This window comes from Bombus bifarius, unplaced genomic scaffold (genome assembly GCF_011952205.1).
Source record: "Bombus bifarius isolate JDL3187 unplaced genomic scaffold, Bbif_JDL3187 scf7180000008277, whole genome shotgun sequence".
Classification (NCBI taxonomy): domain Eukaryota; kingdom Metazoa; phylum Arthropoda; class Insecta; order Hymenoptera; family Apidae; genus Bombus; species Bombus bifarius.
In genome coordinates this window covers 61,937-75,882 of record NW_022884561.1, presented here as the reverse complement: position 1 = coordinate 75,882, position 13,946 = coordinate 61,937, and the positions used below count along the sequence as shown (strand labels likewise).

General features: G+C 33.6%; 2 protein-coding genes across 2 annotated transcripts in view; one reads left to right on the top strand and one right to left on the bottom strand.

Moving 5' to 3' along the window:
* Positions 1-156: 156 nt before the first annotated feature.
* The window catches only part of LOC117212134 (elongation of very long chain fatty acids protein AAEL008004-like), a 16,037-nt gene continuing 2,247 nt past the window's right edge, over positions 157-13,946 (top strand). Inside the window, exons 1-5 of the mRNA XM_033456649.1 lie at positions 157-311; positions 12,555-12,671; positions 12,744-13,015; positions 13,099-13,282; positions 13,702-13,817. Of these exons, the coding sequence (XP_033312540.1) occupies positions 12,575-12,671; positions 12,744-13,015; positions 13,099-13,282; positions 13,702-13,817 (669 nt within the window). The 5' untranslated portion in view covers positions 157-311; positions 12,555-12,574. The remainder of the gene's footprint in view (positions 312-12,554; positions 12,672-12,743; positions 13,016-13,098; positions 13,283-13,701; positions 13,818-13,946) is intronic.
* LOC117212135 (elongation of very long chain fatty acids protein AAEL008004-like) overlaps positions 12,506-13,946 on the bottom strand; it is a 25,133-nt gene continuing 23,692 nt past the window's right edge. The window contains exon 5 of the mRNA XM_033456650.1: positions 12,506-12,517. The gene's annotated coding sequence lies outside the window, so the exon portion shown is untranslated. The remainder of the gene's footprint in view (positions 12,518-13,946) is intronic.

Here is a 13,946-nt window from a genome sequence, read left to right as displayed (position 1 = left end):
GCGTGGTACGATCGAATCGGCCCTCTCAGTCCATCAGGAACGTCGGATCACGCGAGATCGAGGGTCGTCGCGGTATCCCCTAATTCACCAACGCGCATACATCGATCCGACGTGCGCCGATCTGCGTTGCAATTTTTCCAGGCTACTGTAATCGATCGTTTGTCTGCGACAACCGGGTGGTGTTTAAAGTTTGAAAGGAAAACCAATTCTGAGTACACTCCCTCTAAGTTGGTCGTAAATAAATACGTAGGTAGATGGTGGTGCTGTGACGTGAATTGTCATACGATTGTCCGTGAACTAATTCATTTTCGGTAAGAGGATGTACATTTGCAATCTCTTTTGTACTTGGGACTTTCTACTCTATTAATTATATTTTAAAGATCGAAGATCACGATAATAATTTCTTTACTTATATTTCAAAGTTTTGAATAATTCTGAAATTTTGCTTATATGTAAAAGTCTTGATTAGAGTTCTAAAGAGGATGAAAGTTTCATAGTTTTGAGGGGGAGGGGGAAGCGTGCAATCTCCGTAATTACGTATTTTCAAAAAAAAAAGAAAAAAAAAGAAAGAAAAAAAGGAAAGTTATATTATAGGTGTCACACCTGCTTTGGTAGTATAATCGTTAGCTTCATACGATTTCTAGATTAGATCTTTATGATTTTGATAAGTATGGAATAAAATTGCAAAAGGAAACATTAGAAATGAACGGTCAATGATCAATCGGTGATATCTTGATTTCCACGGCAGAAATGTCCTTGGGAGGTTCTCTCGATTTATGTTTACTTGCTACCCTACTGTAATTCCTCAACCGGTCTTTCTCCCTGTCATGATTGCATTTGATGTGGTTTCCTGCGATGTGCCGACCGGTTTTCTGTACGTTTCATCGGTCACTTATCTTTGTAATCCCGTTACTAAGAAATTGATATCAGCCAGCATACGATGCCAGTGAGAACGAAATTTTAGAATGAGCTCAGACATTGAGTTCTTTCGCCGTCGTTCCTTGCAAACATTAAAACACACTTGTCCTTTATACATTTTTGATTTCTCATCGATTTTTTAAATCTTTCTTATATCCTCAAATAGTAAATCTTCAAATTTCATCTATAAGATTTAATTAAAAAAATGTTCATCTTATTCCATATTCGCGAAAATTCAAGATGTAATATTTTAAATTGTTCAATCTACATTGCGATTTCACTTAGCTCTAGTTTTACAAATCAGGTTAGATACACTAGATTCTACGAAGATCGTAATCCAGTAAAGTTCCTTTCCACTTGATCGGCTGGTATCTCTGTTTCTTAGAACGTCGGTTCCTCGTCTTTCTTCGTTTCCTCTAGACAATTCTCCACAGGTGAACGACCAGAGTTCTAACTAGAAATCTAGTTACGCGTCACACGTTGCAATTTCACTCTAACCTGTAGACAGTGATACATAACGAAGCCTTGGGACTTGTTTACAGTTGGTTCCGGGGTTGTCTCTCGCATCTCGGCGCTCGAACTCGGTACGATCTCGAACCAGCACGATATTGCCAAGAATTTCCGCGTATAAACCGGAAAGACATGGTACTGTTGTCCGTTCGTGTCACCGGTGGTTCTCCGCGGTGAACCAGGTAGGCTCGCTGATCCAGTCAAATTACTTTCCATTTCATTCGGACGTGTTGCAAACGGACCTTCTTCGAAACATATCATTCGAGAGAAAAATGCGTGCGTGCAAGTACATTCATCGAGGCCGTGCGGATCATGCAGGTTGTATTGTAGGGATATATGTATATCACGAGAGTTACGTAAGCACGAAAATGCAAGAACACATTTAGAAGAAGTCAATGCTTCCTCCTCGTTCGCATATTGTAATATTCCTTGACCTTATGTTTCGTTTTGTTTCTAATAACGAGATTTTGATCAAAGAGGGATAATTGAATTCTTGAGGTTTTAGCTAGGTTGGATGAGGACAAGCGATTTGTTCTCACGCGTTGTCACGACGAGTATATACGCATTACGAAACAGGAAGCAATACACATGTCACGATAAAATAACTCTGTATGAAATTTTCCATTTTATTACATGAACATATATTAAGTATTTCGTATCGCTTTGAGAATCTGAATTCTCGCAGTTATGTATTCTAACTTTTAAATGTATCATTTAAAAGTTTTAGTTTCATAGGTTTCATCTAAATCTTTACTTTTATAATTAATTGAGTTATAACAATCTCTATTCTCTATCACGATACGTTTTCGTAACTTGAAAAGGTGCAATCAACTTTTTGTAATAATGAACATAGATTGCTATTTTATGGGAAATAGCGGTGGACTGACTTACATTTACACTGAGAAGCTCAACTTCATAAATCGTAGTACAGAGAAAAATGACGATTATAAACATTGCCTTCTTAAATTTCCTTGTGAAAAATATGCTTGCATCGTTATGATTTTCAGTTATTTAAACTAACTGACATAATTGTCGTTAAGTTTCATTTAGAAAGTGCCAATTAAGATCTTGACCTTGTCACGTGAAATCGAGAATCTCATAATCTTTAAGTTTCTCGCTTTACTCTTTAAACAGTATTTTTATATTGCTCTAATATAAGTATGAGCGTCGTAAGCAGCCTCGAAAGGTTTTTTTGTTTAACTTTCAATTCTCGTATTCTTTTTCGTGTACGGAATCTTTGCATTCATTATAGATTTCACTCCAGTTGCATTCTCAACGAACTTTTTTTGATCCTGTCGAAGAGGAATGGAACAACATCTACCACCCTGAAAATTTTCCATGCTATTCAGAATGTTCGTTTACAAGCGACTAATATTCTCGTGCAAAAATATCTTTTATGGCAAAATATATATAAATTGCGCGTAACTCTTTTCAGACGGAAATGAGAATAAGGTGAGAACCGTGTAAACGCTTAACAGGTTTAGGTTATGATTTCACATTTCGCACTTTCCAATGAACGCGAAGTATTACATGACTGGTAACACGATTTGTATTGAAGTAATTCTTGCCATTTCCTCTTAAAGCTGTTCGATAACTATGCGTGCTATTATAAGCATTCCCTCTGGTTCATTTTACAAGAAAAATGGAAGCAAAGTGACTTAAAGAGGGGACATAAAATAGCAGCGTTTAATATTTCATGGGCAAAAACATTGCAAGCGAAATTACAAAGCAGTATATTAAATATGTTATTGACATGCTTAGCACTTTAAATTTTCAAATTATTATTCAAGTGTGGCTTGTAAAAATTATTCTTCATTTTCACCATCGCCTTTTTTATTTTTTATTTTCGACTCTTGAATCACGATCGTATAATTATTTAGAAATTCCATATGATTTTAATATCGTTGCGTCGTTTCCGCAAAATGAGTCAATTGCCTTAATAGACCGAAGGATATAGATTAAATGAGAAATTTCACTTCTGCATCGATTAACGTAATGAACGAGTAAAGATTCGAAGAAGTGAAAGAGAGCAAAAACAGGAACATAGGCAATAACTGACATTAGAGGGAGGCCTTTCTTTACTCACTTTATTCATTGAAACGAGCTTATGGAACTAATTTTATATTATCGACCTGGCTAGTACTTTTCACGCACTCGTCAATTATGTATTATTTAATTATCTTTTCAACGAATATAGAGCAGGTCTTTTTGATTGCATCTAAAACATACAGAATTGTAATATAGGAATGTAAATATAGGACTACATGTGTCAGAGAATGCTTGAATGCCAGCGTTAAATATAGATCGTCAAGCTAATAGTTCGTTGACTATAGTAGATACGTGCAAAATCTTTTCATAAGCATTTTTAAATTAGATATATTGTACATATAAGCTGTTGATGAGTAGAAATTTCTACTCATTTTATTGCCTTTCTTGAGATATATAAAGATATTTTATATTCACAAAAGCACATATATATGTAGTGTGTATGTTTATAATAATATCCAAATTATGTGCATGTTTTGGTGGACTTGAGGAATTTCTATATCTATAAAGAATATCTATAAAAAAGAAATGTGACAGGAAAGAAGGAGTAAGGAGAAGGTTATAAGATGGAAAAGGAGGAAAGGGAAGGATGTAGGAAATGCACACCTACTTTTGTTCCTGCTAATGATAATTCCTACCTAATTTTTAATTAATCGATTCTAGAAATTTCGTCATATTGAATCAAACTTAAGTTGCCTTTCGCAAACCGAAATTGCAATTTTATCTCTTTAATTAGATTTCAATTTCATTATAGACGCAGTATATATGTAGGTGTACGAAGTACAGGTTGTCTTTGTATAAGTTAAGTCAGACATACCGATCCCAGGTAATGAAATCCAATAAATTTATCCTATCTACTTCCTACTTTCGCGTAGATCGAACGCGACTGCTCGCGTAACAATTTCACAAATTTCGTATAGAGAACTATCGTATTACTTATGTTCCTGCTTCACTGCCAATGGCAACGAAAATGGTTGCTCGCGTTCTTGCAATCCTTTTTCGCTCGCGCGATACCGATAAAAATAAAAATAGCTGACAAGAAGAAAGCGTAGCGGACATAGTTTCAGGAGCAATGCGTCACTTGATCGATTGAAACTCTTTTTTTTTTTTTATTAATATTCACTTTCCAAGAATAGGAGGTGAAACTTCAAAGAGTTTGCAAAAGCCTTTTGACATTGCCTGATTTTTGAACCGAATTTTCAACAACGCGCCATTACATTAATTTAAATTCCTTTTTGTTTGATAAATTTACACTTTTTAAAAATGAGTCGACATTGGTTCATTTTTAACCGTTGTGCATTACTTCTTTTTATATTCGTCGTGCTTCGGTCTTTCAATTTTGGACTTTTCGAAACGATTATCAAAAGACGAGTGTCTCAATCGAGTTTGATTTACTTTTATATTAAAACATACTTATTATGTATATTTACAGTGTATACAACTGATTATCAATCTAGTATGTATATATCTCAGTATGTTAATAGATCGATTGGCTAATTAATTTACTCGAGTATAATCCACGGATGTAAATTCTTTGATGATATTCATGACTTTTTTCTTAGATTATTTATGTTTTGAATAACGCACTTGAAAATGATTGCTATTGAAACCCATTAACACACAATACAATGTTTGTGAAGAGTCAATTATTTTTTACTCGTCTATCAATATCCGCATGCTTCTAAATTAATAGATAAATTTCTCATGCAATCACCGTTCTAAAACCTAAGAATTACAATTTGAACAGAATTTGACTCTTGAGGTGTGGCATTTAATTCGATACTTTGAACAATTTATTTCCTAATTCAATGAGTATAAGAATGAGTATATGTAAGTAGTTGGTTGGTAAGTCTCTTTGTTTACTTATTACCTATATTGCAGCAGCATACTTGTTGTTGTTTATGTGCATGGAATTTCGTTCCTTCCATCAAAATGCGTATATGCAAAACGTACGATCGCGGATCAAATGGGAGATCGCAATTGTCATGCGGTTGTTCAATCGGGATTTGACTAGAAATGAAACGAAAGATGTCAACGTGTTTACTTGATTGAATAGGAATGTGTATGTAGATGTTTCCTTTAGCAATTTTGTACAGTCGCGTCAGAGTGATTAATCTGTTAAAATGTCAAATCCAGAAGAACATAACATGAATCTCTCAGAAGACAAACTGATCGCCTTTACTTTTTCAATTCCAATATTCGAATGCACGGTTAGTACCCAATATCTAAAAAAATAAATAATTTACTTCTGCAAGTTTCTTAATTACAAGGAAATAAATACAAATAATTGTAAATTTTAAGATAGATTTCAAACAATAATTTTTGTGGAATAAGCAAAGATATTTGTGGAATTGATCTGCACAGAGTTCTATGTTATATCGGTTTGCTTCCTCTTAAACTGAATGTCTTAAATGAGCCAAATAATCGAACCGATTTTCGATCTCCTTAAACTTTCCTTTTCCTTCCAAGATTCTCGCTTTCTTTCCTTTCGAACATTTCCAAAATTTCCAGGATGACTTCGTAACATTTTCGCAACGTTTTGCAGGCGTATTTATCATCGTCGTCGATCGTAACGTTGCAAGAGATTATATTGTGCGTCCACGGAACGAGGTTGCGAAACCTCCGCGAAGATAAATCGCGAAACGCCGTGAAACATGGTCATCGCGAGGCAGAAAGTTAAGTCTTACATGATCTCAATTCTTAAAAGCAAGTAGTTAAATATGCACAAAATGTATAACCAAGGATCGTTATTTCGAAAATGATCTTATTTGTAAGAAGTCAGCTGATCTGTGGCGCTGGCATAATTCCGAGCGTGCGAGATACGCAAGGAAAAAACGAGGCAAATACAAGGGAAACGTGTATGGGTCGCGGTTATGAATTTCCATTTCGCGTTCTCTGGTTTAGCGACCGCAAATTTTCGAAGCGTAACTTCACCGTTTCCGTTAGAACGAACGTATGATGGTTGTTTTCTATCAAGCGAATATCGAGGTCTATATGTCAAAGTTGAATCAGCAATAAATATCGTCTCACGATTCTATGTTGCGAAATGAGTCATATTTTATGGGGATAACGTTAAGCATGTCGCTAGTCGTATTATTTTACTCGTATAACTTGCAAGAGACAAATATTTGTAAATGTAAAATCGTTCCGATGCAAATAATGTGCACTACCTGAATGCAAACGATGCATATTTTGTAGTAGATGTTTTTAATGTGTATCTATGTCGTGGAATAATAATGGCACTGTGCCGCTATATGCAGTTTTCAACATGCGTTACATGCTTCATGAATGTTATTTGTAGGAAGTGTTGAAAATGTTCCAGGAATTAAATTATTGTAATAGATGTTACAAGTTTTGTCTTTTAACTTGTTGAAACATCGTGATGGATTTCTTTTCTTGCTATTCAAAATTGATTACTTCTTTAGCGTAAACCTCGCGTCGAGTACGTACTTGTCTGTTGACGACGAAAACAAATGTTATTACACCGTTACATTATTTTGACCATTGTTTTGGTCGAATTGTGGTCTTATTATCAATTGTTTCTTATTAATGAATTTTAGCATATTATGAAGTTTATCGTTTCAAACGTTATACTTAATGATGGGTAGCAGTTCATAATTACTATGAAGTATATTATTATATCGGATAGTTTATACTATCTCATATGCGTTAAACAGGAAAATCAGAAAAGTTTGTTTTTTATAAAGAAAAATACGTCAGTTAAAATTCGTAGTTACAACTATAAATTATTTTTTCTTTCTATAATCCCATACTTATTTCTACTTATTATTTACAAACAATTATATAATACAAAGAGTATCATGTGACTTTCGCTACTACTATGAACTATGAATCATCCTATAGACCCCACGATATAAGACCGCCTATGACCACATCGCTAATATGCAAGCGAATAATCGATTAATCGATTAAACTATCGACTAATATGCAAGTTTCTCAGGGAATGTGCCCGGATAAAAGAAGACTCGAAATCAAAAGTACGACGGCTGCGATTCGAGCAGACTGCACCGTGTTGGAAACCGGTTTCTGCATTTTCTGAGGCAGCATGTGACACAGAAACGAGACGGGCTGACGAGAAGATGAACTGGTGACATACATCTCGATACGTTCATAATCGTAGTGTAACCAACAGTCATACCAGACTTGTCTTTGATGTCCACTGATCTTTAATTAAGAGTCTTTTGTTTCTTTACTCACACTTCTCACGTGATTTGCACTTCAGCATGCTTTTAATGAGAACGAGACATTTAGAATCAGTCTGAAGATTGATGAGTTGATAAGCTATTCGCCTGTTTGTGATTGAACGCTTAACTATGGCTATATTATGCCTAACTATCTCTTTCTTAATTAACCGAGTAAATTAAGAGCGACTGCTCCGATATGCAGGAAGCGGTGTGTAGTAAATATCGCTGCGGGATATTTTTCCACTTTATTTTTCGCTTTATCATTGCACGCATTCTGGTGGAATGTCGTAGTTGTAAAATTAGATTAGTTATTACGTATATGCATAATTATCATCACGATCATCATTCATTGCCTGCTATCCCCTTTACAGATCTTACACACCGTTCATGGTACTTTAAATCGTCATATATCACCACCAGTTGTAAATCATCTAAATCATGAGTAACTATTATAAAATACTTAATCTATCACAGATGATTATAAATCATTCAAATCATTGTTGTTATAATTATAATAATGGGTAACTCTCACTTTGGATCAATCAGTCGATGTTTTAATAATTGCGTAAAAAATAGATACAAATCAAGAAGGATTAAGAAATTGTATAATGATGAAAATTGTATATATATCGATTACGCGAGAGGCAGAGATATTTGTGGTTGAAAGAATAGATTTACCACGGTTCTTGATTTTAGAACGAGAATTTATTAGCGGTTGTCCAACGTAAATTCGAAATGCCATTTATTTCCACGATGATTATAACACATGATAGGAACAAGTAATGAGATTACGGTTTGAAAGATAATCTATGAATTCTTCTTTCTCGTACTATGTATAAATTTCTATATATTCTATGTAGGAGTAAAATGTTGAAATACTAATGAGCGAAAAGTACGAGTCGAAAGATATCCATTCAATGCATTTTATTTAAGAAATAAATTATTTACAAATGATTTACTTAATATTTGACAGTATCAAATAATAATAGAACATTAATCTGTATAAAGAGCGAGTCATAAGATATTTTTTGAATAAATTCGGGACTCAAAATAAAACAGAGACGCGATTATCTAATTAGCAATAAGTGTACAAATAAGTCTCAAAATATATTTTGAAAAATTAATTATTTCTAATGTATTTATTTTATGATTTCTAATAATGATAGAAAAGAACGGATAAGAATACTTAATAATAGAAAATAAATAAGGGATAATAGTTTGCGGTTAATAATTTCGCTAGTACTAAGAAATGCGAAAAGGTATTTTATACTTAAACTTGTGTATTACATTTTTATAGAGAAGTATTCGTATATTTGACTGTTTATGAAGCTCAGTGTGTATCAATTACTATCATTCATGATCGTCTTATTTAAATGTTAAAATCAAACTAAAGCGATCTACAAAGTGAGAATTTTCCTGGTCGTATTCTTAATCATATTCTCCTGCGGTCGATTGCCATTATTATATTCTGCTGGCTATAGAATGGCTCTGCTAACTGCTGCATATTTATTCCATGAATAACGAGTTCCAAAGTGTTACTTGTTAATGATGTTATTGTTTGCATATCTAATGCTAAATAAAGTTGTATTTTATATAAGAACGTAAACAATGATATATTTTCCTCGAATGTTATAAACAGATCTACATATTTTTTTGAGTAACCGCCAGGATTTTTTCGCAATTGCTAGCCTGATTTATTTAACGCTGTCTGAAGAATTCTGCTATCCATACTATTTAACATGGCAATATCATCCATCTGTACGTCGGAATTATATGATAATTAATTATGCTATTTGAATAATCATGTAATTTAACGAGTCTATACGTAAAGCAATTCGTGTTATTAGTTTGCAACGTTTTTCTTGTAAGCGATAAGTATGAGGAAAAATTGAAAGAGGAAAAAGATGGATGATTTAAAATGTACTGCATATTGACAATATCTTCCTCGCAAGCGAAAAAATACATATACAAAAATGTGCATTTTGCAGCTGCACTATTTTTTAACATGATCTTCCTTGTTTTAGCATATATTGAATGCTCTCGTCGTTCCGTGCAAAAAAGTATTCAGGTAAATTGATTAGTTTAAGAGATACTTTAATTTTAATTCTGTAGAATATCATACGAAGAGCAAGGTAAGACGCAACGTAGTACTCTTGTATTTTCGTTTTCTTTGTCTTACATATGATAAATTCTACAAAATTAAAGTTAAAGCACTTCTTAAACTAATCAGTTTTCGACCAATGTTATCCTAATATCTCTTTTTCGTAGAATAATGAGAGGATCTGATGTATGCAAAAAAAGAAAGGTCTCAATTTTAAAAAATAGTGCAACTGCAAAAATGCACATGCGAACATTTCGTTTACTTTGAACTATTCGACTTTTCCTCTTTCATTTTTCTCCTCGTGCTTATCGTTTATGATAGAGACGTTGGGAACTAATATGAACGTGAATACCCTGTTTATAGAATGTATATCAACCTGTATATTGTACATGAGGAAAGTAAAACCCACTGATTGGTATTTCCAGAAAATATTACAGTTCGAACATTTTTCTGGAGCGTACAGAAGTCGATGAAAAAAGACAGGCTGTTTACGAACTAGTGCAAGTCATTACTAGGTAGTATTGGAAGGAAATTGCAACATGTAATAGAATGGTTCGTATCTCGGAATGCGAGAAAAAAATATGAATGTCAAGTTAATACGAATATGCAAACGATCTAATCGGTTACGATAATTATAAACACAGTCGAATAACATTCTATTAATTATATCAATCGATGTTTTTTACTTGATATTACATACAAATCGTAAAAAACGACATTATGATGGAGCCTTACGAGAAAACAAAGTAATTCACTGATGCGTAGTTTCTTTCTAATGAAACCGATCACCGTTTATGTAATTACCGTTGACATAAATAACTATGAGCGTTGTGAATTTTCCAAAAGGATTTATCATAAATTTAAAAAAATTCCTAAGGATATTCAATTTCTTCTTATGCACCAATTAATGAACGATGCTGGATTATTTTGAGTTGTCACATTTTCGAGATACATGTGCGATACGTTAGTCGATCTTTGTCAATCCACTTGTTCGATTAAGTATGCAGGATGAAATTTCTTCAAAAAAGATAATGACAGAGCACGCTGCTCGTGTACTAGATAACTAGATAACTGTTTCCGCAGGCAATTTCTTGGATAGAGGTTTTATACGTCGGAAAAGTGTTCAAGAAATAGGAATGTCGTTAACTGTATCAAGCATTTACAGAAGTAACTGGGATTTTATAAAGCAGTGTACATGAAATTGCTCTTCAAACAACGGTATTTAACAGAAGAAAATTCTATTAAAAGGTCCCGTGTAACTTTTGCAATTATTCGCAAATGAAAAGAAGAATTATTATTACTTTTTGATGGAGCACTAAGTCATTGTCAAGTGTATGAATATAAAATCATATAAAAGACAAAATACAATAAATATAAAATTAATATAATTCGTTGAGAATGAACAAGGTTCGGTTAATTTATTTAATGAAAGGTTGCCTTTGGTCCTTCGTATGAGCAATGGTCGATTACTGTAATTGCGTCAGTTCTTTATTTTTTCTTTCCTCCGACACACCGTATCGCAGTGAAAATCTACGCTCTCCCCCATTACCATTCCCCAAGAATCGTTCGAAAATATCGAATCTCTTAGAACTCGTGATTCACCATTCGCTTGTCGATGGTTAAACTGCAGGCCTAGTAAAAGCGATCGAGGACAAACCGTTTAAGTTTTACCATCGTTTGTGGCTTTGAAGAAAGTAGACCAACATGTTTAAAGTGTCCTTGCTTAAACTATCATTCTTGACATATTCTTCGACGGAAAATTCGTCTGACCGTTACGTTCTATTCCACTTGTTTCGAGAGGAAAAGGTTGATCGTAATTTTACGAGCGATCATAAAATTACATTCGAACGGTCCTGGGGTTTGAAACGGTCGTTTAAGTAGACAATCAAATAGACTTCTATACTAAACAGACTCTAAATAAGCAGCTACAGGTATACCAAATGAAAACACTTTATTTTAAAATCTTATTGTAGTAGCCAATATAAAATAAGAATGGATGGAGAGTTTAAACTAAAAATGTAAAAGCGACTTCATCTATCTTGCCTGTAATTCCTGTATGAACAGCAATGTCTATGAGCTAGAAGTGGAAAAAAAATAAGGTAGCAAAAAATAGCACGATATTTATCTATATGGTGGAATATTGCTATTGGGCGAACAGTTTAAATATTGTCATTAATGACTGCGAAATCGAGCGTGCCACTGTTTTCTCTTCTTTTCCATCATGCACCGAAACGTGCAATATAGGATCGGAACCGGTTCATATGTAGATTACGAGGGAGAATGTAGATTTGTGCAATCGATCGATCTGCTTGCGCAACTAGATATCACGAAATGAAGTAAACAACTCAAAAACTAAAATTGATTGCTGCTACATATTGTGGTTAAAGCTAATTATCATTATTTAGATATTAATTTTTCTTCTTCTTTATTCTTTTACTTTGATGCTTCAACTACGATAGATAATAGCAATTTCTAGATATACATTGTCACCGTAATTTTTCATTTTTATCGCAGTTTTTAATTTAATTGTTAATAGTAGAAACACATTTTTCCGAATGGTTTTCTAAAGAAGACATAATGTACTAAAACATGAGGTCAGTTTTACACATATATAAACAAATATATTATATATATTATATATATTAATAACTTACTATAATATATTACAGTGTATATACACTGTGCATGAAAGGGTCAGCTTTTGTTTCTAATAAAAGAACAAAATAATATTTGAAATCTTACACAATCTTATGAAACAATTGTTATATTTTCAGTTGTTTTAGTCGAGCTTCCAATGAATATGAGCAGCGCACCTCACATCGATAGGATGTCAAATATCTACAACAACTCAGTGGTTCGATTTTATCACTATGTGTTTCACGATCTATCGGGTAAGAAATAATATCTTTTTTCAATGATTATTTTCTTTGATTCTCCTGTTGTATATTAATTTCCTCTTTTAGATCCTCGGACAAGAGATTGGTTCCTCATACCATCACCCGTACCTGGTGCTAGTATTATAATCGGTTATTTGTATTTCATCCTATCTTGGGGTCCGAGACATATGGAGCACAGAAAACCATACCAATTAAAGAAAATTCTAGTCTTCTACAACTTCCTGCAAGTTCTCCTCAGCTTTTGGCTATTTTACGAAGGTCTGGACGCAGCTTGGCTTCGAAAGTACAGTTGGAAGTGTCAACCTGTTGACTATTCTAACTCACCAGACGCACTTAGAGTATTATTACCATTTCTAATTTCCATTTGACTCTTATTATGTATTTTACTTTTCAACTTTAACTAAATATAAATTTATCGTAGGTCGCCAGAGGTGTATATATTTATTTTTTGGCGAAGCTGTCGGAACTTCTAGACACAATATTCTTCGTTCTAAGAAAGAAAGAGAGCCAAATCACATTCCTCCATTTGTATCATCACACTGTAATGCCGATGGCCTCTTGGGGCGCTACCAAATATTATCCGGGTGGACATGGCACATTTATAGGTAAAGTTTACGTTTCCTTAATACATTGGAAATCGGTGTATATTAACAAAATTGTCGCTAATAGTTAAATGGTTTCTGCAGTTGTAATTAATTTGCATTTCATTAAATCGACAGCTCTGGCTATAAATACTCATTTTTTACTCGATTTTAGAATCAGCGATTATTTTATACCTCAAACAATTTACAATTCAGTTTCCAACCGAGCGACTGTTTTTAAAAATATAATGTTTCAAGTTAATATATATTTTTTTTTTGCCTTTTATAATTTTAGTTGGTTTATTACCTGATAGATCCTCAGATCCGAACTAATGGAAAGGTATTGCGCAAGTTAATGTCTGAGTACCGATCTCGAACTAATTAATATTAAAACATTACATTCTCATTCTTCACTTAATTACGGCCAGATCGTTTTCTTCCAGGCGTTGTTAATAGTTTCGTGCACATTATCATGTACACGTACTACTTACTAGCTGCACTACTACCTCGGTACCAGAAATATCTATGGTGGAAGAAATACATCACGACTCTCCAAATGGTGAACATCTTTCCTCTATGCGTTATTTTTCATGTTTACTCTGAGTTTTCTAAATAGCCGTAAATACCATGGTTTCATTCATATAGATAAATGCAATAGACACTTCTCTTAAACATTTATGTTAAACAC